We start from the raw sequence: 25,385 nt of genomic DNA, 5'->3' as shown, positions 1-25,385 counted from the left end.
GTATCTCCGCTACCTAAGTGCATAGGACTCTCCTACTACCGCAGCAAGTAATCTAGATATTAGCCATGCCCCCTTCCGCCTCGACGTAGTACCCTTATCTCCAGCCCAGCTTTTGAAATATTCTATGCCGTTTTGAAATCTTTGTGGGCTCTAGAGCAATAGATTGCGCTGTGTCTTAAGATGTAGATAGCGAGTGTATGCTATTACCTCTTCCGGCTACGGGTGCATTGCTCTTGCTTCCTGAAGCCTGTAACTTTAATAGCTGTTAAAGTGAAGAGTAATGCTTTATACACGCTTAAGTAGTTGGATGATCTAGTCCAAGCTTCTCTTAATAGCCAGCGCAGGCTCTCTGGTAGAGTGGTGATGCATCTTTATACCGCTGCCGCTGTGGTAGTAAGTACGCCAGGCAATAGACGCTCGTCAGCGTGTCGGGATGCTCTTTCCCCAGCGCCTTCTCGCATCCCTCCAGCGCTCGTCGGTTCATGTCTTCAGCCTGCTCGTACTTCCCCTGGTCTTGCAGCACTGACGCTAGGTTGCTCACGCTCGTCAGCGTGTCGGGATGCTCTTTCCCCAGCGCCTTCTCCCTCCCCTCCAGCGCTCGTCGGTTCATGTCTTCAGCCTGCTCGTACTTCCCCTGGTATCGCAGCACCAACGCTAGGTTGCTCACGCTCGCTAGTGTGACGGGATGCTCTGCTCCTAAAGCAGCATCCTGTGCCTCTAATGCATCTCGGGACATCTCCTCTGCTTCCTTATATTTTCCTATTTCCCTTGCATACCACCCCGCCTTAAACAGAACCGACGCCCACGCCTCAACTGTCTGTCCACCCGCTGGCCGACACGCTACCACTGCTTGCGCGTGCGGAAACAGCCCTTAACACACCGCCCAGTTCTTGTGCCGTTCCACCGGGTAGCTGTCGTCCATAAGTGCTACGTACGCCTCCTTCCACTCCTCTAGTTCATTATACAGTTCTAGCCATTTCTTTGTTAAAAACTGCACCAGCCGGTGCATCTCAAATTCGTGCCTATCTGCACTTATCTTAACTAGCGAAAAGCTAGTTAATATATGGATATCGTCTTTAAAGTTGGCCTCTTTACCATTATCTCGCCAATATCGATTATGGAGAAGCGACTCCGGAATCCCCTGCCTGTCGAAAAGGCTTATCAGCGACAGCAGCCGAGCCGCCGTGGGCATCGCCTTCCGGATGTGTGCGAACGAGATCTGCCAGGTGGCAATAATGGAGTTGGACGCTCTGCCGTCCCTGCAATTGTCTCCCATGTCCTTTGTAAGTAGACGCGCTTAGTTATGGTCGTTTCTGCGAACTTTGTCTATATATCGCAAGATAGTTATACGCGGCGCTCTCTGTTTAATATAAGCCGCCGCCTGCGTAATAGCAAGGGGCATAAAGTCGAGGGCTTTAAGCAGTTTAATTGCGTTGTGCTTATTTATATTAAAGCTGAGCTTTATCTAGAGAAGAGCTAGTGCTTTGCCCTTAGAAGTGGCGACCGGCTCGTGCACGCTACCACCTCATGCACGGTCTCGGAGGCCCCTCACCGCTTTTTCTCTCAAGCTTCAACACCGCACAACTCCACCAAAAATACACAGATTTCCTTCGAAAATGGATGCAATGGAAGCTGCGTTCGCGGAGCTTGATTTGATGGAGAAAAAGATGTATACTGAGGTCGCAAAGAAGCATGGGATTGACAGAACCACGCTCTCACGGAGGTACCGAGGAATCACGAAGTCAAAGGCTGAGGCCTACAATTCTCAAAAGCTCCTCTCTCCTGGCAAGACTAAGGCTCTCATCAAATACATCAACAACCTCTCCGAAAGAGGCTTGCCTCCTACGCATCAAATGATACGAAATCTCGCCCAGGATTTAGCTGGGAGAATGCCAGGAATCCACTGGGTTTCACGCTGGGTCCATTCGAATTCCAAACGCCTCAAATCAGCCTACCTTCTTCCTATTAATAAGGAACGGAAAAGGGCTAATTCTGCCCTTTACTACAGCCTCTACTTTAAGCTTCTTAGTCGCAAAAGAGATTAATATAATATCTAGCTAGGAAATACATATAATATAGATAAGAAAGGATTTCTTATTAGAAAATTAGTTAAGAAGAAGAGAATCTTCAGCAAGCTTGCCTATAAGTTAGGAAGAATGCGCTATATTATGCAAAATAGTAATAGAGAGTGGATTACTATAGTAGCAGCCATTTATGCAGATAATACAGCACTTTTTCTAATACTTATCTATTAAGCTAGAATAAATAATATATAGAATATATAGCTTAAGGATTTTAATCCGGATAAATATACCTGCTTAAAAGGAACACTAAAATCGTGATTCGACCCGTATTGTCGTACGGGCGTTCCTTTCCGTCTCGTTCGAACCGCAAAGCCCGTACGAGAGTGAGAATCACGTTCATTACTGGTGCAGCGGCGTTGCGTCGTGGCTAGAGGTCGTCTTTGGAAACGTCGTCCTCAACGCCGCCAGAATGGCAGAGTTTTCACGGGTCTTAGCGGCTTGCCACCACCAAACTCAATACCCACAGACAACAGGAAGACAAACAGAGGGTTGTCGTCCATAACCATCCGACATCCTATTACCTAGGATACCAACCTAGGGCCACACCCAGTGCCTGCATCTGCTGGCAAAGCGATAGGTCTTTATTCTAATAGAATAATAGGACACCTCTGTAACGGCCACATTGGAAGCCCTTGTGTCTGCAACCCGATAATACCGGAACCAGGAGGACCAGGGAAGTAAGAGCAAGGACAGTGGCGGTTTGGTTAGTGGACAACAAGGGGCAATAGCTGCGCGGCGTCGAGTTATTGTAGTGACCTTTTGTCTGCAAGACACGGTCGGCCTGTTGTTGTGAGAACGTCACAGGTAACGCGAAGGGGCTGCCAGTGCCCGGGCTGGCGGCCGTGGGGCGTGGTATATAATGGCAGCGACAGTCAGCTCCAGGCCTTCACGGATGCCTGGTGGACTCGTGATGGGCGCTGGTGGAATGGGAAGTATGCAGAGTATGCATGCATTCTTCCTATTTTGGTCCTCTCGTGCACGGCTGTACAAGTTCCGGCTTGTACAGTGCCTCTACATGGCGAGGACGTGGTAGGGAGTATGCGTGCATACTTCCCGTTTTACACGGCTGCGCGGGCTAGGCCTATACGGCACCTCTGCAGAACGGGAAGTATGCATATTCTTTGCGGCCTTCCCGTTTTACTAGCGGCCATCGCATAGGGAGGAGGATTAACACCTCGCTGGTGACACTGTCTATATAGCCCGAAAGGACGGATGCGCATGTCGGTCTATTAAGAGGCAGAGGCAAGCTGCAAGATAGGCTTAAGGAGCAAATCAGGTATATGCAGGCGGGAGATGGTTTAATCTGGGCCGGACACTGTGGAAGCACTCCGTGTGGAAAACTGTGGCAAGGAAGCTAGGCAGGTAGCTTTATGTTTGCAACTTGCTATATATTTAGCTAGCTAGATATAATATGCCTGGACTGCAAAACCCGGACAGATTTAGGAAGACGCATCACGATGGCTTATTCCGTGGTGGACTTGATAGATCTACCACGTGTCCCCAATAGCTATACAACAACGAGAAGAGCGCTCAGCGCTATACACCGCAGAGGACGGGGTTTTCATCCGAACGCTGCATGGCAGCAAACGGTTTCTCCTTGTAAACTAGCCTAGATAGAACAGCTGCATGGACCCTAACGGGAGCTACACCAGCGTAATAGAATTTAATAATAATAATAATACCCGCGCCTTTATAGTTTTATAGGTTATCCTTACCTATAAAAACTTTAATAGAGCTAAGTATACTTAATATAACCCCCGTTTTATCTATATTATATATATTTTCCGGCAGAATAGCCGGATTCTATATTATTCTTTCCACCACCTTAAACTAGTTTATAATTGTCACGGTATCGACCGCGACACCCTACCTACCGAAATTCTGCCGCAGATTGCTACAACTCCAGCAATCTGCACCGGCCTACTACCGCTGGCCGGCCTCCTGCCCTGCCTGCCCTGCTCCGCTCCCGTCTCGCTTCCGCTTCCTATCCTGTCCCGCTCCAGCCACCTACCGGCTGCCCCCTTTTCCTATCACCTGATCTGGTAAGGACCTCGCGTACACGCGTGCCACGCGCCGAAACGGCATAGAGGCCGTACGCCACGCGCTCGGCCACGCCCTTATATCCGGTGGCCCGTCTCCCGTCTTCCTGTCCCTTACACAACGTCTTGATTCTCCACGTAGCATTGTACATAGCACCTAATCAACGCTCCTCTTTGAGCCCTCGACCTCTCGCGTGTAGCGCTATCGTGACAATAATCTTAAAGTATATATTATTTTTATAGTATTTCTAGTTTATTAACTTAACTTTCCTTACTTTAAATTTAGGATTGCGTTTTTTAAAGGCTTAAGGCTAGTTCTTGCCTAAAGGCTTAATAGGGCTATCTGTTATAGATTATAGGCGGGCGAGGCTAAAGGCTAGTAAAGGTATATACTTTATTTAGACAGGGTGGCCAAGATTAGATATTAGTAATAAAAACGCGATAAGAGCTTTCTTTTCCTCTCTGGTAAGGTACTGCTGGCCTTAGGCCTTTTCCTCTTTCGAGGGTCGTCCGTGTGCGCGATAACGGAGCGTACTGGGAGGGACATCGCCACCTGCATGTTCTAATAGGGCAGCGTATGTTCTAGGTACATCTAGAGGGAGACCTTGCGCCAGTACCTGGCTGGCTCGGTCTATATTATGGTGATAGAGGCACGAATAGGAGAGGCACAATAGACAGGTGGCAACAATAAATGGCCAAAAATAGCCAGCACGTGACTGTCCATAGATGTTTCTAGAAGAGCGCCACATGCTAAGTTAGTTAGGCATAGCGTAGAATATAATACAGCTAGCTGGATATCTAATACCGCGCTAAACGCTCATGCCAAGATACATTGCGGACCCCTTCGCGCGGATAAATACGGAATACATCCTTCCAAGGGCTTAGTGCTCTTAAAATTCAGATATATTTTCTTTCGTCCTGAAACTATCAATTTAGTGCTCCGAATTTTGAAATTCTGTAGACAGTCGTGGTGCAGTAGGGATGCAGCGCTGATGTAGTTCTAGATGCTCTGAAAGGAACGATCAACAGTATAATCAAAGCAATGTATTTTTTTTGGCTGCATACTAACTTCCTAGGCAGAAATGGCGAAAGAATTATAATACACTGATTATAACTCAATAAAATGGCGGAGGGGAGAGTGAGATGCCTAAAAAATATATTTCGTGCGGCACGGAGGGTTGTGCGGCACCCAGGGGGGGACGTTAGTGGACCGGACGAAAGTACGGGACGAAATACGCTACAGACAGACCGTAGAAAGTCACAGTGGATATTTACGGAGCGGTCGTACGGTGAATCCATCCAACCGAACTGGCCCTAATGAGGCGGGCTGTACAGACAACGAGGCTGAACTTTCATCTGACAGATTGCTGGATCAAGCTCAAGCCATGGTTACTAGACAAGCCGCAGCATTCATACTAACGAAATAGGCTAAACTTCTTAGCTATCGCACACCGCAGTGCCAAGGCACTAATGACCTATTGTACACTGCATTGCATCACTGCATCGAAGCTTGGGAAGGACGATACGAGCTTCGGTAGGGGCTCAAATACAGCCACAAAAGTGTAAATCACTGAGCTGATAGGCTGAAGCATCATTTTAGTCATAAGAGGCATTGTACCACCGAAATTCGTGTCATCCTTCTGGTGCAGGAACGTTGTGGTGTATCAGGCAGTGGGAGCGGTTGTATCTTCATCTGTTCGTACAGCATTCGTTCAGATGCTATGGTGGAACTTACGCTCGGAACCACTGCCAGTCTCAACTATCGACTCTCTGGCGTCTTCGACGAGTGCGCTTCAGGAGTTCTTCATATCTCCTCGTGTTTGGCGACATCCTGCGCTTGTGCTCTCGTGGACTTTACCGTTTACGGCAGTCTTCCCCCCGGCAACTCTATATGTTCGTAATAAGGCCATCGTCAACAGCTCCATGCAGTTTGTGCCTGTCGATTTGAACAAACGTACCATTGTAGCCGTAACAACATCAGAACAGGAAGTAGCCAATCAACGGCGTAGCGAAAGCACAGGGTCATCGAAAGGTGTGAATAATTTGTGTACCACTGGGTATACTGGGCTGACTCAATCTCTTTTACAACTCGTTATAGGAATGGTGATTTAAGGGAACATCCCTCTCAGGGTTCCCATAGCCCCACTGCAGTGTCAGTCCTCACCTGCAAGCTGTAAAGGTATATGAGGCACGTGGTGAAATGGTGAAGGTTTAAATAGGTGTTGTATTACTGATCAGTATATAAACTGGTTAAGATTATTGAGTTTACGGAACGAGGCAGCGGTCTTAATATACCTCAGTCGTTCTTTATTAGAACGTAGTCTTTGTTGTAATAAAGAGTTAACGTCTCTTTATTAAGACAAAGCCTCTTTATACACAAAGAGTCCTTTATTAGGACAAAGAGTCCTTTATTAGGACAAAGAGTTCTTTGTTAGAACAAAGGAACAAAGGATCTATAAATAGATTTGCATCTATATATATACATAGATAATAGAACAAAGAAATATATCGCTTATTCTTGTTCTAATAAAGTACTCTTCTTATAAAAGGATATGCTGAACATTGCGGCAAAAAACAAGTGTTCTATCTTTAATAAATTTATAAGCCTTATTACCAGAATCTCCACCCTGTGCCTAAAAAACTATATAGCTCCCTAAGCTCTATTATATTATTCCTTAATAAAAGTATAAAGTTAATATATAGATTAATAGATAGATAGATAGATAGATATATTCTGTTATACTATTATAGCTTCTGTGTAGGTTTATATCTTCTTAGCTAACGTACTCCACAAGCGAGCGGTCCACCTAAACGAGCGGTCCAGCCCAATATACACCATAATATCAATATTTTATAGCAGAATATCTTAACAACTACTAAATAATAACTTGTAAAAATTTAAATATAGGCTATTCTATATATAATCTATAACATGTCAGAATATTAAAGCAATTTATTCAGTAATTACTAAGATATTGGGCTAAAGCTAAGCAAAACTACTAGATCTTTATAACTACTAAATAAATAGCTTTAAAATCTTAATATAATATAGATTATATATAACATATCTTATACTTAAGTTTTTATAAGTTATTATCTGGTGGTTGTTGAGATATTTTGCTATAAAATATTGATTTTTTGGTGCTGGACCGCTTGCTTGGGTGGACCGCTCGCTTGTGGAGTACGTTATTTAGTATTTATATTAATGCATCTATCTATCTATCTATCTATCTATCTATCTATCTATCTATCTATCTATTTACTTATTTACTAACCTCTTATTACCTATTTATTTAGGGAGCTACTACTAAGACATACTAAAATTACTACTTTGGTATTTTACTTAACTATTACTATTGCGCTTTAGTAGGTGCCTAAACAATTAACTTTACACCTTATAAATAGTCTATTTATATTAAAGGTAGCATATAGACATATATATATTAGTTATAAAAGTGGTAAGTCTTAGTTATAACGCCATAATATATAGTATAAGAAGAATTAGATAATAATAATAAGGAAAGATAAGACTCTTATATTGCTAGGAGGCATTATCTTAAATAGGTGCATGTAGCTAAGTTAGATGGAGAGACTTTCTTAACATGCCAATAAACTAGCTACTCCCTAAATTAATAGTTAATTTTTAAGTATAATTTCTTCCTACTTCCTGGCCAATATCATTTTGCTTCTTGTATAACCCCCTTCCCTCCACCCCTCCACCTCTCCACCCCTTTTGCCATAATTTCCTTCACTTAATAGCAACTCGCTCGAAATCTAGTCATGGCTTCTTACGTGCCACGAGCCACTTAGATTCTGGCTAGCTTGGAATTTTAGAGCTTGTGAGGTGGCTATGAGTATGTGGAAGAGCTTATAGATAAGAGAGCTGCACGTGCTAGTTGCAATGGGGGGCTCTATAAGGTGCAGATGTGATGGTTTAGTCATTTCTATTCGGCGTGTTGGCACGGTAATACTAATAAACAGATCACTCGCATCACTCGCATCACATTAGATGTAATCAAAACACAGGGCATTGAGTCACATGCTCCTGCGAGTTAGAATGTGGTGAAAGGGGTGCAGAGGTCGTACACGTAGCAAAAGCGCATTGGCCAGGAAGTAAAAAGGATCGTACGCTTAGCACTAGCTTAGGCAAATGGTCTTATTCGAAATTGAATGAGAGCTCAGTTTCACCACTCCCCGATAACGCTAGGGCGGACCATCATGATGCATAATCTGCGAATGCTTCAAGTAGAGATGTCATTACCCAGGGGCTTCAACTCAGACCCTGTCAGACTAGTGACTTGATCCTAATGCCTTCTAGCAACAACCAAGTGTTCACATATTTGATAATCTCCGGCGGTTCCAGCGGTCGGCCAGTAAGGGAGGTACACCGTACGGCTCCATTGTCCACACCACATTGTCTGCCCTTTCCATCCATGAGTTTTCCCTCTTAGCATTGCGCCCTTCAGCATTTCAATCCCAACAGCTCCGCCTGAACGAGACTGTCAAATCTTAACCTTCCCATACCAAGCACTACTGCCCCTCAAATTCCCTGGCTCCTTATACCTCCCCACAACCACACAAACGCCACTGCCCCTCGCAACGCCCAACCCCACCTCCGTAGTCGTCGGCCAGATAACCTGCGTCCAGTGACCGTACATCCCGTAATTCGCGTCAATTGGCTCGCCGTGGTAGTCCTTCTCTTCGCCGAGCCACATCTCGACGCCTTTAGCCATCGAGCCGTTGGTAGCAGGCATGAATTTGGCAAGGTTCTCGCCTTCGCCTTTCGTACCGGAGTGGAGGAAGCTGCCGGACTGCATGAGACGCTTCGCGTAAGCATCCGCTTCGGCGGCGAGGGTGCTGTTCCATTTGAGAGCGGGGCGGGGAGTGTTGCAGGCTTTGGAAATGCGGGCGCGGGCTAAAAGTGTTAGTGAAAGAGGTTTCAGCACAATCGTGGTGTAGCGTACCTTTGTTATGGATATCGAGTGCTTCCTTTTGGTCGGCATTCAGGCTGGATGGATCGGTGCTGGCGGATTTATTGACGAGGGTAGGGATTTTAGAGGCGTTGGACTCGTTGACGTTAGTTGGGGACTTGGGGTTGCTGAGAGTGGTTCGTACGGGGCTCACTCCAGTGCCATCGAGAGTCTGGATAGGGATAGATAGGACCTGGCCGGCCTTGAGTTGGTCGAGGCTGACACCTGGATTGGCGGACTTGAGAGATAGGATGCTGATTTTGAAGGTTTTGGCAATGGAGAACATGGTGTCGTCTTTGCCGACGATCAATAAGTACGACATGGTTGCAGCTGAGGGGGGGTAGTAAGAATAAGTCCAAGTGCTCCGAGTGTTCAGAGAAAGACAGAATTATAGGAGTCGCGGTGATGATTGGTAGAGTGAGGTTGATGTTGAGTGTTTGAAGAGCGAAGAAGGGTACGTTCGTATAGAGAACTCACGCAGAGGCCTATTTGGGGCTTTCCAAAAGAGAAAGGCTCACGAAAGAGCCTTCCACGATGGGCGTGAAAAAGGTTGCATACTCAGCAGTTCAAAACCGCGACGTGGCCCGAAGACCTATCAGGCTTGCTAAAGCTAGTATTTCATGAATAACAATAACATACCGGAGGACCTTAAGCGGTGCTAAACAAGCGTACACAAGCACAGAAATAGTGCGTATGTACATAGCTTAAGGATAGAAAGTTTAGAATCAGAACCACAAATTCGTGACCTGTCTGCGACTGCTTGGGGTGCTTCAACGAGTTGCCACGTAACTCAAGGTGAAGAGCTTCCATCTGTCAGATGCACTGAAGCACCCCAAGCAGCGGCAGAGAGGTTGACACACGAGATGGCGTGTTGTAGAATCAGAGTGCCACCTCTTCCATGTTCCGTGTGCCTTCTAGGGTGATAAGCGCGGCCATTGGGTCACAACTTCCCGATGTACAGTGACAGGCCATAAGTCTGTGCACTTTCGAAAAGTGGACTTCATGGCAACGGAGCTGCTCCTGACAGTGGTGACTAGCTCCCGAGAGTGGCACTCAACCTAGAAGCAGTGGTATCCGTGTGTCCAGACTGATGGCATAGTGCTGTAGCCAAATGGAGGAACTTGCCATCCTATACTCCTATTTCATTTCGTTTTAAACCATCAACTTCTAAACAGTAACAGGCCTTGTTCGGCGGCATCTTCATCGTCACTCATCTCTTCATCCTTTTGCTCCGCATCTTCGGCCAATTCTGTCTTCCTTCCGAAGAGACTACCAAACAGCTCGTCGGTCTGCCTTTCGCCCCATGTATTGCGATCCTCTGGTGCCATGTAATTCTGTAACTTCTCATGAACTGTGTACCGCAATTTCCTTCCCTTGCTAGCTTTGGTGTCCACGATACGCTTCGTCTTTGCATCACGCACCGCCTGCCAAGGAGCTTGAGCCACATAGCCAGTTCCATTGATCTGCATCGAGACATCTTCCGAGCGTTGCTCGAGCAGTTCTTTCAAGAGGAGGCCGTAGAAATCCGCATCGTCGTAAATCTCAGCTGATTCGGCGACACCAGCCGCAACCTGAACGGGCGCACAAGACCTTGGAATGCGTGTTCGTTTGACTAGACGAGCCGAATCTGACATATGCGTATTTAGGACGTCGGTAATGGTCTGTTCTGATACGGCGCTGCTGTTGAGGCGGCGAGTTTGAGGTACAATGGGGGCTGGGCGAGACTTTGCGGACCATTTCTCTAGAACAGTGCGACGATTTTGCATGTTGCTAGACTCGGAGGCCTTGATGGACTTCCATATCTCGAAAGACGAGGTTTCGAGGATAAAGGAATCGGCTCGTTTGCGTTTTGTCCCAGCCTGGGCAGCATTGAGACTGGACCGCAGCCCGGAGAGGGTGTTGAGCAAAGCTAGTGCAGCATTCTCTGCAGCTTGTACGGCGTCTTCTCCTTTGTTGAGATCTTCGGTGTCTATGGCGGAAGGAAGCGAGTTTGAGGATATTAGAGCCTTCTGTAGTCGTATTCGGGTGTTCAAGATAGAATCGAAAGTCTTCCGTTGGGCTTTGACAGCTTCTCCTTTTTCAGCATCCGTCTTCGCAGCTTGAGAAACGGTTGCCGTGATGCTCTTCTGCTCCTCGCTCATGATCTTCCGTAGTTCAGCACGACTGATAGCGTCGTCTTGCTCGTCTGAGCCATCCGCATCGTCCTCGTCGTCATCCTCGCTCTCAAAGCCTTCGAAGTCATCACCACCAAAACGGACCTTCTCTTGCTCGGGGCCTTCATCTTCATCTTCGTCAGAGAATTCGCCCTCTTCGTCGGCATTCTCACTTCCGTCGCTGCCACTTGAGTGATGCGTTACACCATTTGTAGGAACAGCGATACCCCCCTCTCCCTCCTCCTTCTCTTCTTCATCTTCACTGCTTTCCCAACCAACTTCTTTTGAAAAAGGATCGTCGCTGTCCTCATCTAGCGCAATATCTCGACTGACTTTTGAGCCTTTATACTGCGGTCCTAGTGGGACGCCTTCGGGTTTCTTGCGAAGTTTGCTCTTGCTACCAACTGTTAACGTTGTCGTTGGAATACATATTATCCAACATACCCAACATCCACATAGTGCTCTCGCCCTCCCTCTTCTTCGTCTAAGCTTTCGTCGTCTGAAGGCGCATCGCTGTCGCTCGGTGGGAAATTTGGGATTTCTTCAGGGTCAAAATCTAGATATACAAGTTAGATCGCACATAAGAATATAACACGAATGAACTCCTTACCTCTGGACTTTGACATCTTCAGAGCCATGATTGCGTTTGTGAATGGTGGAGCTTCGAAGAGATGTCGATGTTCAAAATTTTTATTCGGAGGTCGAAGCTTTTTCGCGCCAACGATTTTCCCAAACCGACGTCACGAGTTCCAGACACATTCCCCATCGCTTATACACAGAGATGAAACAAAGGTTATTCTCAACTCTGCGAAGTCTCCAGCATGAGAATCCATTGGTATACCCTGAGTGTCTATCAACAGAATTGCCATTGACGGTGTCAGGGCCTCCCCCGTTCCGGCGCGCCTCCAACGGTCCCCCGTATGCAACGCGGACTCCCGCAACAGCGCAGCATTCGAGATGTTAGGAAGGTTATTGCCGTCTCATCGGCAAAAGGAGGGGTGGGAAAGTCGACAATAGCTGGTTAGCATTATGACTACTATATAAACTTGAGCATCTGTTCTTACGTCCAATTGCTAGTCAACTTGGCACTCTCCTTCGCACGTTCCGGCCACAGGACGGGCATTCTCGACACCGATATCTTTGGTCCCTCAATACCGACCCTTTTGAACCTCTCTGGCGAGCCCAGGCTATCCTCGAGTTAGTCCGTACCCACGTCCTTGTCTTCGCACCAGCATTTATCAAGTCTCTTTTCAGACAGCCAACTTATCCCGCTATCAAATTATGGGGTTAAATCTATGTCCATGGGATATCTGATCCCTGAGGCCTCGCCAGTTGCATGGCGAGGTCTGATGGTCATGAAAGCTCTACAACAGCTCCTTCATGAAGTCGATTGGGGCGGATTGGATGTACTGGTAATGGACCTACCTCCCGGGACAGGAGACGTCCAATTGACAATCACGCAACAAGTTAAGTTAGATGGTAAGTTTTCATAGCCAGTTTTTCTATTGGCATCGGACTAACGACATTCCAGGTGCAATTATTATCTCTACCCCTCAAGACCTCGCCCTCAAAGACGCCATCAAAGGCGTGGCCCTCTTTAATAAAGTATCAGTCCCGCTCCTTGGACTCGTCTCGAACATGTCCGCCTTTATATGCCCTACCTGCTCGACATCACATCCTATATTCGGCTCGCCGGCGCATATTGCGAAGATGTGTGAGGATCAGAAGCTGCGTCTGCTAGGGGAGATCCCTCTACACCCCAGTATATGTGAGGACGCAGATCGCGGAAAGCCGACTGTAGTCGCGGAACCAGATAGCCTGCGAGCGAAGGCTTTCGAAAACATTGCAAAGACGGCGGGAGAGCTTGTAGAACTGTAAAAGAGTGAGCATGGTCGACGACGAGTGTACGTCAGCTGGCAACGTCGTAGTATCGAGGGTACCATCAAGAATGTGTATAAACACCGTAAGAAACGTACTGTGCATGTTTCAATCCAACCCAACAAGCCAACCCCTCAGATCGTGTTTCATTTCTATTGCATTCTTATCTCTGAAACCGGACACCCCCGACTCAATACCCTCAACGCTCTATCCAAGACAAACCCCTCCGTACCACATTCTACACTCTTCGCATCAATCAAGCCTCAGACTCATCAACTCTACGCGCCTCACACGCAAGCCACCACGTGCAACCACACGCATCGCCCGCGCCATGGGCTAGGTATCCTGAGCCTAAATCCCGCGTCTAGATTCCTGGACGCGCACCGCCTCACAAAGCTGTTTGGATTATATATAGCTAAGTCGCTACAATAAAGTGCTTCCCGAAATAACATCACTCGGCCCGACTTCCGTAAAGTACGACACGGAGTACGGTAGAAGTTAGGGTTTACGTGTCTGAAACATCGCCTCATATCGAGCGGCGTAGTGGAATCGGTAGGGTGTGTCAACGCTGGCGCTAGCGACTGCTGACTAGGGAGTACTAAGAGGCTAGGTTGGTGGCACGGGTGCGATGGCAGGATGGAGGAATGGTAGGAAATTTTCAGTAAGGCGAGGAATTATAGTCGCAGGAGTGGAGCGGCTGGATGTAAGCAGGGTGTGGCTGAGTGGCTGAGTGGATGTTGGAAATGTTTTTCGTATCCGTAGGATGGGGGCCAGAAGCCGCACAAACATCGAGATTCAAGGTCACACGAAAGCGGCATAGGAAATTTATACGAGGACAAAATAGTTAAAGGTTTTATCCTACAGTTCCAGCAGCTGGATATACAACAGCAACATCTATCGGCAATGCGCTACCAAGTAGCCAGCACGCCTTACGTACAATTGAGTGTTGTGTATGTGTGGTGATCCATCCCAGCCTTCCTAAGCCCTCAATAATTCCTCCGCAAGCAAGCTAAAAACAAAACCAAAAAGGTAGTCCACAGGTTAGAAGAGAAAACAAAGCCATGATCCCTGGGGTGAAGCAGAGGAAAAGGCCGAAATGGGGTATCAAAATACAGGCTCCACCATTTGGAAGTTCTCTCGAGTGCGTCGCTGGGACGACGAAGTGAAAGGGGGCAAAATGCTAGCATCTTGGGGTTTGAGTTGGTGCGTGTCGCGCAGGTAGAACGGAAACATATATGTAGCTCACGGGGTTCGATAAGTGAATCCTCCCGCGATGTCGGTTCGTGCTTTGCGAACGCGTTCGGAATGCGCATGTGCAAGAAAGTGGTTGCTGTAAACAACAAAACAGATCGCAGGATTCGGGAAGACCATAGCATCCACGAATCGGGGTAAGGGGTAGCAGTGTGAGGTGGGGAATAAAGTTCGGGTTTAGGGCATGAAGCATCAATCATCGTGTCGACCTTTACTCGCTCGCAAGGCCCCTCGCTAAAGTAAAAACTGCATCAAGCACTCCAGCTCCGGGAGAAAAAATGGCGCATGCCCGACACGTCGTTCATGCGTGATAGAAGAAGAGGTAGATGCACTCGAAGATCCGTTGGAACTCGAAGGGTTACAGAGCGAGGTAGCCCACGCCAGCGGCTATCGCAGCCACGAGGGCATTCGAGCTGAGATGCGACGCAGCGCCAGTGAAAGTGGGTATAGCGCCGGTGGTGGTTGGGTTGGGCAGAGATCCAGTGCCGCTGCCAGTGGGGTAGTACGCGCCGGTGCTGCTCACGGTGTAGTTGGAGACGGACGAGAAACTCGGGACTGAGGTGCCGTAGGAAGTCGGGTAGTAGACCGGGGTTGGGGTGGAGCTGGAGCTGGAGGAGCTAGAGGTGCTGCTGCTGGTGTAGGCGGGGGGAGTGCCGGTCTTGGTCTCGGTGTGGACGAGGTAGACGGTCTTGGTGGAGTAGAAGGTGGACACGGTGGTTCCCTCGTAGTCACCAGCGATGGCGAAGGGAGCGAAGGCCGCAAGGGCGACGAGGACCGAGGTGATTTTCATCGTGGTGGTGGTATGCTATATCAATATGCTGTAAAGCTGTTTGATAGGGATGCGAATGCGCAATGCGACGGAGCAGACTGGTGCTTATGAAGCGGACAGAGGTTGAGACAGGTTGATGAAAGAGTGTTTCTGAAGCTGAATTGGCGTTTCTGGCGATTGCATGCGACTGGAGCCGTGGGTCGTGTGCGTGGTGTGTGCGTGCGACTGTTTGTTGATGCGACTGGGCAGGGTTGACGGTTGAGAGTTTCGGAGACGGTATGAATCGCAGATAATGAGTGTGAGTGCTAGGCACGGCCTGAGTAGGTCAAAGGAGTGACTGGGAGAGAAGCTGAAGGGAGAGCTGGACGAGGAGCACCGGGTGAGGAAGAAGAGGCTGGCCGGGAGAAGCGCGGGTTATGGGCGCCCTGCAGCTAAGATTGCATACGCTCGGGCCACCCACGCTGGCTGGCAGGCCGACAAGGGCTAAAATTTCACAGTGGCGCCAGGCCGACTGCGGCTTAGCCACAAGGCGATCGCTTGGGGCACCCAGATTTGTCTCACTCGTCCCGGCGCCTGGGGAAGGCGGTAAACTGACACGACCGAGGAATGATTTGTGCACGGCTGGTGGGGTCATTATAGCCAGGCTGCTATGACGCAGGGACATGTTTTGCATCTTGAAGGCGACATACTCCGTACAAAGGTTACCTTTGCAGAGAACAGAGATGTCGACACAGGAACATTCTTGGAGCCCTTACTGGAGCCCCTGAACGGCGCAATGGGAGACACCTTCTTCTGCTGCTCGGAAGGAAATACAATAGTCCAGAGTACTTTTACCTTGAATATCTCTCCTCCCTTGCCCGAGTCAAACGTTCCAGTCGTTAAAATGCAGAGTTGTGCGCAGAGTTGTGAGACTTGTGCACGCCAAGCTGTGGAGAATTTAAGGACCCCCTCCGCCGGCGGCAGCTCGTGATGCAGCGATTCCTGACTGGCCAGACGGAGATGAGGCACTTTTTGGTCCCCTAACGGCTCCTGATCACGATCGTCTCCATTCGCCTCGCCCTCCACGCTCCTTTAACCACCACCATCGCGCAATTTCCTCGCCCAACCGCACATGCGCCGACCTTCCTCATCCGAGGCTCTCTCCCTCTCCCCCATATCCTCCTCATCCTCCGTCCTCTTGACCATGACGCTTTCCATCGTGCCTCAGCGCTGCCTGCTGCGCCCGCTACATGAAACGGGCGCGTTATTTTCGTCGCCCAGGCACACCATAGACAGGCCCGAGCAATGCATGCCCGCCCAGCCTTAGTCGCCGGTGCAGTGCGGCGGGCTTTTCTCGCTCGTGGCTGTGACACTGCCGCCATGGACGTGGCACGCCGGAAACCGCAGCTGTCGTAGAGCCTGTCTGCCCAACGAGCACCCTCCGCGTTGCATCTTGTGCCACGCCGCTGCTGTCACCGACTCGACTCCAGCTGGGCCCCTGCCATGGCGAATCGCCGTTACGCACTCGCGTTGCGCCACTGGCTTCGAGACCCTTTGAAGAATCGGCGCATTCATGACTGAGTGGCTCCGAAGCCTGCCAAGAGTTTTCTCTCACGATGCTCAAAGAAGCGAAATTCGTTGAAGTACCCCCAGCGCGTACAAAAGGAGAGCTAACGGTGGGTAAACGCACCTCGGAATTCGGATCGTTCGTCCTGCTGTGCCTCCAGCTCCTCGAAGCCGTGCCCATGCCCAGCTCTTTTCGTTGTATGGTAGCATTTCCAGTCAGATGACCTCTCCATTTGCGCCTTGTGCTACTCACAACGTGGCCATCCCGACGGCGCAGTGGAGAGACCCGCCGGCGAATGAACTAGGCTAGAAACACCGACCCAGCACCCAAAAGCTGGTTTTATTCGAGAGGCAAAGTGCGACATTGTTAGCTGCCTTGAAGGAATGAACTCTGCCCTGCATCCGAGCGTGATGTACGACTCCGCAAATGGAGGCAACCACGCTGGACGTGAGAAAAGTGGCACCCTCATCAAGCACTCTGTCTCGTGTGTACTTCTGTCTGCCACTGCTTGAGATGCTTCAATGCATTTTCAGGAATCTGAACGAGATCGAAGCCCTTGCCTTTGGACTTTGTGGAAACTCGCTGAATCATCCCAAGCAGTGACAGATAGGTGTAGACGGGCGCGCAAATCAGACGTGGGAGAGACCAAAAGGGGGCGCAAATGGAACTATTTGCTTCCATGGTAGTAATTTGAAGAGTTCATTAGCCGCCCTATGGTTAGGCTAGGCCGTCCAGGACCAGTAATGCCATCCCCAGCGAATCTCCCCTCCCCTTCCCCTGTACATATCTTGCGAGAAAGTCCAACCCCGATAAATCATATCGCATATCAGAATGGGAAGATCAAAGCTGGTACAAGTACAGGTTGGTAGAGTCGTAGACCGCCCGCTCTGGCTGAATCTGCAGTCTTTACGCCGAATACTGATAAACCGACGGCCATAAAATCGCCCATGATTTTGGAATATCCAAAAACACTCGCCACATTCGCCCAATTCTCACGCACCTAATTTATTAGAGTACTGCCGTATGTGCAGTGGGTTGAAAGCCCCGAGGGACTACATGTGTTTCGCATCCATCCATAGTCGGTGACTGAGTCGGTAACTGAGTCGACGCCTCATTCACTGTCGACGATCTCGGTGCTCTCCCACAGCCTCCGACATATCTCATCAACTTCATTGCGCACTCGTCCGTTGTCGCTGTCGAAACTCTGCCGGCCCTCCACATCGTCACGTGCCCCATCGAAACTGACACGTGATCTGCGCCGATCTGCACCGTCTCCCGCACTGCCGGAATCGCGAAAGCTTGTGCTTGGACTCTCCCCAATCCCATCCAACGTGCTGCCAATCGCGACGAACCCATTGGCGATGGAGGATGGCATTGTTGCCGTTTTACGCGGCCGGCTTGGCATCTGATCCAGTCGATTGATTGCATCCACGAGAGGATTGCGGTACCTGCGAATGACGTTGTATTCCTGTGATATGTGCTCGAATTGGTGCTTTAAGCGGGGATCCAGACGCCCTTCGCTGCTGGCCGCATATGGCATTCCAGAATTCAGCAGGGTTGGGCCGCCGGTCCGGGGAAGGATTACGGGGACAAGCTTCTGCGGCTCGATGTTTGACGACGCGCGTTGAAGCAACAGCTTCTGTTGGGTTCTTGATGGCGGCAGGTCTGTGGGAGTGCTTGTGCCCGAGCGACGCGACTGCGCTCTTGAATGTGTTGCGGTGGCTGCCATATTTGGGGTAGACTTGTTGCGTTGTTGGGCGCCGAGGTCTGCTGGTTGCGCTTTGGGTGAATTGCGCGGAGGTAGGAAGTTACTGTTCGGTGTGCCACCGGAGCTATCGCCGTCCATGAACCTTGATACCAGATCTCTTCCAGGTGTATCTGCCAGTGTCGAGCCTTGACTATGACCCACCGACCGCTCATGCGAGTCCGGCACCACTGTTGCTGATATCGACGACATTTGTGGAGGGATGTGATGCGATGCGCTGCGCTGGAGAAGTCGTGAAGTGATCATGTCTGCGTCTGGAGGCCTTGAGTGGTGTGAGCTGCTGCCGTTGGGCTGCTTGAGTAGGATCTGGTCAGGCTGATATCGAGTCATTGGCGAGGGAGGCGTCTGGTAATCTGGAATCTTTGATACAGGCCTGGCAGGCTCAGACGCTTCCGTCTCCGACTCTTCTGCCGATGGAGCCTTGCTGGAATCTAGTATGACGGAGTTCTGCCGAGTATTGGAACGGGTCGTGGTTGGCGATTGCGATGCGCTTTCCTCCGTCCATGCGTCGTCCTGCGCCTCTTCGTTCCCTACATCGAAGTGCACCGTGGGGTGATCTTCTGGCGAGTGGCGTGTCTTCCCGGGATGGGTAAGGGAGCGCTTTGATGGTGCGATCTCGTTTTTGGTGGACTTCAGCATGTTCTTAGACGAGCCCTGCCGCGAGAGGTGGCCGCTTGAGAGGTTCTTCTTGAGCGCGGCGTGGGTATGGGTGTGCGTATTGTGCCTCACTATGCCGACTGTGGACGCATTGCGCTTGAAGGCCGGACGCGCAGGGCTGCTGGGTGTGGAGGTTGAAGTTCCCGAGTGCGAGCGGCGATGGTGTTTGGCACCTGCAGCCGCATCGCCTCCCTGAGCCTGGGCGAGCTTGTTCAGCTTGTTGAGATTCTTGCCGAATGAGGTGTTGCGCGGGCCCATGCGACTCTGGCCGACGACGTGTCTCTGGTGTTTGTGAGGAGCGGCCTTTTGGGACGACGAGATGCCGTCGGAGGGCGACTGCGAGGTCATGAAGGAAGACGAGGACGACTGCCTGACGGCCGGTGGCCGTCTCGGCTGCGACTGGGCGTCCTGGGAGGAGGGCGCCATGCTTACTTTTCTGCACGTCTGCCCGTCTGCAGTTCGCTGGATGTATACGTCGGGCTTGGGGGAGGGGGTGAGGGACAAAGGCGCGCCTGCGATCGGTGCGGCGCAAAGGGTTGGGTGAGAGGGCACCGCGAATAGGCTGTCTGGCGATTTTCTGGGCGTCTGCCGCAGCTGGGGGGCTTTTAGAGGGGTTCAATTGAGGTGTTGTACATGTACCTGCAAGCCAGCAGCTGCAGTGCATCGATGGGCGACTTACCCGATGCGGCGGGCGGTGGCAGAACTCAAATGGCATTCTTCACCTGTTCTATGCGAACTTCTACATCCGTCATCGACAGCACGTTTCACGGTGAAGTATTTCCGAAATCAGCGATTATGTCTAGTCCGAGTCCTTCTTGCAAGCGCCCATCCTCCTGCTTGCTGGTTCTACTGCGTCCTGTTCCTAGATCTTGACATCCGGAGCAATTCACTTCCCCAAACTACCAAGCTACTTCTCACAGGATGTTTCAATGGTCCCTTTGCAAAGATCACCATACAAAAAACGTATGCTTTTATCTTCCAACCGCTCTTCTTCAGTTACTATTCTTGGGTAGCTGTAATGAAAGATCAAATCTTCCCTGTCACGTCGAAGACCAATTCTACATATCACATGACCAATTCTACCCCACATCGTCATCCAACGCCTCTATTCTGACCTCTATTTCATTGTGGCGGATGATATGAGCCGTATTTTCATCATCAAGCGAGTCTCCTCCCGTCCGCTATCTACCTCAATCGTCATAACGTGGTTTCCGTTCATGGTAAACGACACGCAAATATTCAAGAGCCGAAGCGGCGGGCTTTCCAACGTTTGGCTAATGCAATCGCGAACTTTTTCCGAAATTTCTTGTGAGATCGTTCTCTAGAATAGTGGTGTGAATGACGGTACAAATCGATCCGCCCATACTCCTGAACGTCCTTACTAATCCTATAGCAACACCTAGGCATTGATGTTCAGCTCCAAACTTGATGAAAGCCATTCGCGGTCATCGTAATTGCTCGAATGAGAAACCGCTCATGACGAGAAACACAGTGCAGGTGACTCTAGACAGGGGCGCTTCCGGAAATCCTAAAGCAACGGACCGAAGCCTTTTGGGTACAAGGTCTAGCGATTTGGTACATGAAAGAGTCAATTGCGAGCAGTACACTACTTCTTATCGCCGTATTGACACGGTTACGGCACTGAGGATATATCCGATCTCAGCAAGAGAACTGCTGATAAGAAGGAAACTCGACTGGGACTTGTTTCACTGAAAAACGGCGTGATTGATTCCAAAGATAATTGTACGACACCGAAAAGCATGTTGCCCTTCGAAGAGATCATGGAGTCCTTCCGCAAGTCACCTGCTATGCTACCATTAGGTTCAACTAATTAAGCGCAAGCAGAGGATTTCCGATCAGCAATGGGTAGCAAACATTCGGATGCCGTCAAGTCAATCATTACTTCGTTGAATGCCAATGCAATGTTTTATGCAATCGCACCATCAACTTCCCGAGCGATCGAAACAGCGTACATGTGTATAATCTGACAACCGACGAATACAAGCCATCTGCTCTCAATTCGGCTAATCCTACCCGCAACCTGAAGCTAATTAGCATTCTATGCATGTAACCAATCAGATTCGACCCGGAATTAGGGCATCGTGATTCCGGAAATGCGTCAGACCCTTTCGAATCAGCAAAAAAATCTCCAGATGCTAGCGTTCATGAGAAGATTGTGCATACATACTACTGTAAATCCCGCGCATCTCACTTCACACGTTTGGAACGAAAGCATTCAACAGTCAACTAAATCTACATACGTGAACATGCCTTCAGCAATAGAGTCGTGAGTTCCCTTCAAGAAACTTAGATCACTTTATTCCTTGTTACTTACCAACCGTCCTAGTGCCGGCACCAACTGGATCGCCCTCACCAAAAAGACCGGGAAAGTCGAAGAGCGCGAAGCAGAAAAGATTTTCGAGACCCTTCCGCCTGCGCCCATCGAGACCTTCAAGGGATCATGGAAAGGCTTTTCCGTTAACACCGGACACCCCGGCCCCAAGAAGAACGACGAGGTGAGATGGGCCGGCAAGAACTTCTGGGGGGTAGACGATGTGGAGCCCATGGTTCAGTACAACGAGGCAGGCGAAAGGGTGTGGATGGAACAGATTGGAAAGGCCCGGGTATGTAAAGAGCTCTCGCAGTAAGGGGGTTGGCTGATGTTTCGTTTAGTTCAGGGAGGTCAAGTACAAGGGTGTGTTGTCGACCGCAATGATTTACGACAAGATGCCTATTACTGACCACTTCCGCCTCGTTAACGATGACATGGTCGCGGGTGTTATGGATACTCATTTGTTTCCTGGGGAAGGCAATATGTACTTTTATTTGACCAAGTTGTAGGGTATGTTGCCCTCAGTTGAGCAAATCTGATTTGAAGCGTCATAGAATTACATGACCAAATCAAAGCGTCCGCAATTCATGTCTCGTATGATTTGCGAGCATCGTGATGGGCCACCCTTGACATTATCAGGCAGCGGTAAAGCTATCTCTCGACTCAATCTATAATGGCGTCACAGTTTTCAAGGTCTGACTTAGAGTCTTCAAATTGGGTTTTGAACTAGGAAAACGATAATCAGGTGTATATCAGCACGCTAGTGACAAAGTCAAAGTAAATCAAGACCTCCCCTGTAGCCTCTGCCACAAGACAAATACCCTCATCAGTGCAGCCGAATCCAAACCCATACAGCTGTACTTCTTTAGGACAGCGCAAAATAGTCCCAATCTTATGTGACATTGCAATCGTTCGCACATGCCCGCCGACTACTCGCCATGCCAGGAGTCATCCGACTCATATACCCATTCACCAGTATCTTCTTCGCGTGGCCCCGCTTTAGAGGCGCCCTTGTACTCATCGGTCGTATCAGCATTCGCGGCGGACTTGATTCCTCGTATCTTCTTTGCAACACGAGTTTTAACACCGCGAACATTGGAACGGCTGGCAGTTCGTTTCCGCTGGGAGGTGTCCTGACGTGTTGAGCGACCTTGTCGGGCAGTCTTGATATTGGCTTCGTTTCGAAAAGTCTTGGTGCTAGCTTCGCTCAGGGCGGCCTTGATGTTGCCTGGGGGTCTGGCTATAAGACGAGGGGGCTGGGCTTTGGTGCGCCCTTTTGGTTCTGGGCGCAATGCCTCTACCACTGCATCACGAAGCTCCTTCTCCTTGTTCTCTTGGCCTCTAGGAGTATTGGCGGGCGGTGGGGGCCCTGCAAACTCGATAGCGGGTAGAAAAAGCGACCGGAACGGCTCCGCGATCTCCAGACCTTTGGTCTCGAAGAGTTGTTTGCTGTGGTCCGTTATTTGGAAGAACTATAACCGTGAGATGGGAACATACTACTGCTTGTGTTGGCGTATACAGATTTCCCTCCGTGCCAAAACGTCCGAGGCTTTCTTGATATCCTCCGTCTGCCACCCGGTAGACAACGCTTGTGCCTCGATCGTATCGTTGAACAAGATGAGACGCTTACGCTCGTCACTCTCCATTTTTAGCTCAGAGATAAGACGTTCTCGAAGCGCTCGGAACTTCTGGGCCTTCCTTGCCCCTTTCTCTTGTGCTTTCTCTGAAGCATCAGCAAGACCTCCCAATAGCTGCTATATCCATAGGGCCCGAATGATGCGACTGCATCAATCACAATACGTCTAGGGTCTTCTACGTCGAGTGCGGGGGTTTTGGCGGTGATGGAACCAAGCACGCGTTCCCGTAGCTCTTTGATCGTCTGAACGAAGAACTCTTGGGCGATTTCCGCATTCTTGACCTTGTCTTCCATGTTTTTGACCTGCTCTTTCAGACGCTGCGCCTCGGCGTTGGCCTTTTTATAGCTGTTGTTCAGCTTGCCTATATCTGTCTGTTGCAGCTTGTCGTACTCGGCCTTCAATATTGTGTACTCTTGTTTCCAATACTTGGCCATGGCCTTCGCAGACGATCCTTCGACTTTCGCCGCTTTAGTCTCGCTTTGAGCAACTTTAGTCTCGTTTTGCGCAATCATCATTTGCTGCATGGCTTTCAACAGAGTCATCACACTAGGGTCATCTTCACGTGGTGCTCGGCGTACAGCCCTATATCGTGTCAATGAGTGCTATTTCTACGTCAAAGCAGTATATAGTCATGGAGGTCGACTTACTCGCCGTGCAGCCTGGCTGGAATTAAGCCATCGCTATCGTAATCACTCGTGGATTCAACCGAATCTAGACCTTCAATGCGAACTTTTGCCTGAAAGACTTCCTCTTTCTTCGGTGTCGAGATTTTTGCTGGGGCGGCTGTGGGGATATCGTGGCGCTGCTGTTCAGAGGCGAGTCGATTTGCAACCGCTATGGCGTCGCGCGTAGTGATATGAAGAACCACTTGCGGCTGGGTTGAGGTGTCGCCGCCCGCATTCATTGCTGCTTGTACTCGATCTTTCTCATATTGTACCCTCTCCTTCACAGCTGCCTTGATGCGCTCATGCGCCATTTCCATTTCGTCCTCGGTCAGAGTTGCAACTTTCGACAAGAACCGCAACAGCTGCAATGGCCAATCTCGGACCTCGAGGGTAACATTGGAGCCATCTTCTGAGGCGCCCTGCGCCTTCGCGTAAGGACGCAACTCCTTGGGCAAGCAGGCCTCGATATGGACTCCCCATTTGTTCTGGATGTTCCTGATGTAGTTCTCCATAGCCCTGCGTTTTGTGGACGACCGAAGCTCGCTTTGGAAAACCCCCTTGGAAGGGGTATAGGCCCAGCGAGGGACCATTCGAGGGGTTCTTCGCGTTCGTAGGCGGCGGCGGCGGCGGCGGAGGATTGGAAGCCGTAGCTTTACCCGTTCGAAAGCCTGTGCTCCTATGTGGGGTTCGTGTATGGGTCCGGTGGAAGATGGTGGTTGTTTTGAAGATGGTGTGGGTGGTGTTTAGGCAAACGAGTCCGACTGGCAAGGCAAAAGTGTTTCGATTGTAGTGCACGCTTAAGTCAGCTGCACATTTGGTGAATGATAATTAGAGATAGGCGAAATTATACTAGCACATTCACCCTTGAGGTAGCGTTTGTCTACGATCGTGTATCGGGGCTTTTGTGTTAAAGCTCACAAGCTACTCTACGACTGTGCCTATGAGATAAGACAGCTGCGCATACTGGAACAGCTTCAAGACCCCCCAGGCTTTACTGAAGGGTATGTTCTACGATGTCATGAGCACCACGTTATGATCCGAAAGACTAGAACACGCGATATAGACTGGCATGGATTTGGGTATTAATAATAGACTAAGAGCGCGTAAAGGAACGGCTGCGCATGGTTGGTCCATTCTTGGACTTTGTTAATAGTGGATGGTATTTCTCTGGACACGGATGATTTCGTTCGGGGCACGGTGAAAGGAAAGGTGCAGGATGACTCGTACGGACTATTTCAAGATGCCCATGATGCCTTGAACAATTGGCAGCTATACAGTACTGGGCCATAAGTCTGGGCACACGGATTTATTCCTGCTTGGCTCCAATCTTGCTCACTCGACATCACGGTGAGGAGGGGCCTAGCTGGTAAGTATCCAGTAAGTTAAGAGGCCGTCTAATTTGCATCGCTTGAAACTTGACATCGTGTCTGGCTTTTCGAAATTCTATAGGCGTACCCCAAACAGTGGTAAATGCGTGTGCACAGACTGAGGACCTGTCACTGTATTTACTAAACTTCGATATAAATCAGCGACCAGGAAGCTTCATGTCTTGATTTGAGGTGAGAGCTTACATTAAAGTAGATGTAGCAAATATAGCTGAGACACGAAGTTGTAGTAATTGGATTGTTGGGTACTCACT

The 25,385-nt window shown here is 49.5% G+C and overlaps 12 protein-coding genes across 12 annotated transcripts; 4 read left to right on the top strand and 8 right to left on the bottom strand.

Annotated features, from left to right (window-relative positions):
* Window positions 1-328: 328 nt before the first annotated feature.
* On the bottom strand, window positions 329-781 carry BDZ99DRAFT_401063 (TPR-like protein; the record flags this gene model as incomplete). Its single annotated transcript, XM_033716207.1, has 1 exon — window positions 329-781. A coding segment is annotated over one exon (453 nt), but the record flags the coding sequence as incomplete, so codon positions are not given.
* Window positions 782-1,235: 454 nt separating this feature from the next.
* Window positions 1,236-2,045, top strand: BDZ99DRAFT_482665 (uncharacterized protein; the record flags this gene model as incomplete). The annotated part of the gene is made up of 2 exons (XM_033722506.1): window positions 1,236-1,283; window positions 1,470-2,045. 2 exons carry the CDS (start codon window positions 1,236-1,238, stop codon window positions 2,043-2,045), a joined length of 624 nt encoding a protein of 207 aa, XP_033569780.1.
* Window positions 2,046-4,460: 2,415 nt separating this feature from the next.
* On the bottom strand, window positions 4,461-4,758 carry BDZ99DRAFT_428249 (uncharacterized protein; the record flags this gene model as incomplete). Its single annotated transcript, XM_033717186.1, has 2 exons — window positions 4,461-4,604; window positions 4,659-4,758. Coding segments are annotated over 2 exons (183 nt in total), but the record flags the coding sequence as incomplete, so codon positions are not given.
* A 3,867-nt stretch (window positions 4,759-8,625) lies between these two features.
* BDZ99DRAFT_400974 (PR-1-like protein) lies at window positions 8,626-9,379 on the bottom strand (the record flags this gene model as incomplete). The annotated part of the gene is made up of 2 exons (XM_033716197.1): window positions 8,626-9,038; window positions 9,088-9,379. The coding sequence occupies 2 exons, from the start codon at window positions 9,377-9,379 to the stop codon at window positions 8,626-8,628; spliced, it is 705 nt and encodes a 234-aa protein (XP_033569778.1).
* An 874-nt stretch (window positions 9,380-10,253) lies between these two features.
* On the bottom strand, window positions 10,254-11,872 carry BDZ99DRAFT_492042 (TRAUB-domain-containing protein; the record flags this gene model as incomplete). Its single annotated transcript, XM_033723142.1, has 3 exons — window positions 10,254-11,643; window positions 11,691-11,802; window positions 11,857-11,872. 3 exons carry the CDS (start codon window positions 11,870-11,872, stop codon window positions 10,254-10,256), a joined length of 1,518 nt encoding a protein of 505 aa, XP_033569777.1.
* A 137-nt stretch (window positions 11,873-12,009) lies between these two features.
* Window positions 12,010-13,268, top strand: BDZ99DRAFT_200116 (P-loop containing nucleoside triphosphate hydrolase protein). Its single transcript, XM_033713242.1, has 5 exons — window positions 12,010-12,081; window positions 12,128-12,266; window positions 12,324-12,443; window positions 12,501-12,725; window positions 12,778-13,268. Exons 1-5 carry the CDS (start codon window positions 12,028-12,030, stop codon window positions 13,122-13,124), a joined length of 885 nt encoding a protein of 294 aa, XP_033569776.1. The 5' UTR covers window positions 12,010-12,027; the 3' UTR covers window positions 13,125-13,268.
* Window positions 13,269-14,650: 1,382 nt separating this feature from the next.
* BDZ99DRAFT_200097 (uncharacterized protein) lies at window positions 14,651-15,307 on the bottom strand. The gene has a single exon (XM_033713241.1). It carries the CDS (start codon window positions 15,163-15,165, stop codon window positions 14,734-14,736), a length of 432 nt encoding a protein of 143 aa, XP_033569775.1. The 5' UTR covers window positions 15,166-15,307; the 3' UTR covers window positions 14,651-14,733.
* A 943-nt stretch (window positions 15,308-16,250) lies between these two features.
* Window positions 16,251-17,014, bottom strand: BDZ99DRAFT_200093 (uncharacterized protein). The gene has a single exon (XM_033713240.1). The coding sequence runs from the start codon at window positions 16,868-16,870 to the stop codon at window positions 16,388-16,390; it is 483 nt and encodes a 160-aa protein (XP_033569774.1). The 5' UTR covers window positions 16,871-17,014; the 3' UTR covers window positions 16,251-16,387.
* Window positions 17,015-17,586: 572 nt separating this feature from the next.
* Window positions 17,587-19,666, bottom strand: BDZ99DRAFT_200042 (uncharacterized protein). The gene has a single exon (XM_033713237.1). The coding sequence runs from the start codon at window positions 19,536-19,538 to the stop codon at window positions 17,802-17,804; it is 1,737 nt and encodes a 578-aa protein (XP_033569773.1). The 5' UTR covers window positions 19,539-19,666; the 3' UTR covers window positions 17,587-17,801.
* BDZ99DRAFT_200090 (uncharacterized protein) lies at window positions 19,658-20,383 on the top strand. Its single transcript, XM_033713239.1, has one exon. It carries the CDS (start codon window positions 19,795-19,797, stop codon window positions 20,224-20,226), a length of 432 nt encoding a protein of 143 aa, XP_033569772.1. The 5' UTR covers window positions 19,658-19,794; the 3' UTR covers window positions 20,227-20,383.
* A 730-nt stretch (window positions 20,384-21,113) lies between these two features.
* On the top strand, window positions 21,114-22,232 carry BDZ99DRAFT_468759 (uncharacterized protein). The gene is made up of 3 exons (XM_033721337.1): window positions 21,114-21,399; window positions 21,460-21,736; window positions 21,786-22,232. Exons 1-3 carry the CDS (start codon window positions 21,380-21,382, stop codon window positions 21,951-21,953), a joined length of 465 nt encoding a protein of 154 aa, XP_033569771.1. The 5' UTR covers window positions 21,114-21,379; the 3' UTR covers window positions 21,954-22,232.
* BDZ99DRAFT_200085 (uncharacterized protein) lies at window positions 22,140-23,284 on the bottom strand. Its single transcript, XM_033713238.1, has 2 exons — window positions 22,942-23,284; window positions 22,140-22,893 (listed from the first exon to the last, which is right to left on the bottom strand). Exons 1-2 carry the CDS (start codon window positions 23,088-23,090, stop codon window positions 22,374-22,376), a joined length of 669 nt encoding a protein of 222 aa, XP_033569770.1. The 5' UTR covers window positions 23,091-23,284; the 3' UTR covers window positions 22,140-22,373.
* Window positions 23,285-25,385: the final 2,101 nt, after the last annotated feature.

The sequence above is a fragment of the Mytilinidion resinicola genome (genome assembly GCF_010093595.1).
Source record: "Mytilinidion resinicola strain CBS 304.34 unplaced genomic scaffold BDZ99scaffold_30, whole genome shotgun sequence".
NCBI classification, from domain to species: domain Eukaryota; kingdom Fungi; phylum Ascomycota; class Dothideomycetes; order Mytilinidiales; family Mytilinidiaceae; genus Mytilinidion; species Mytilinidion resinicola.
Note: the sequence above shows the minus strand (reverse complement) of the source record. Positions and strands in the feature narration are given on the sequence as shown.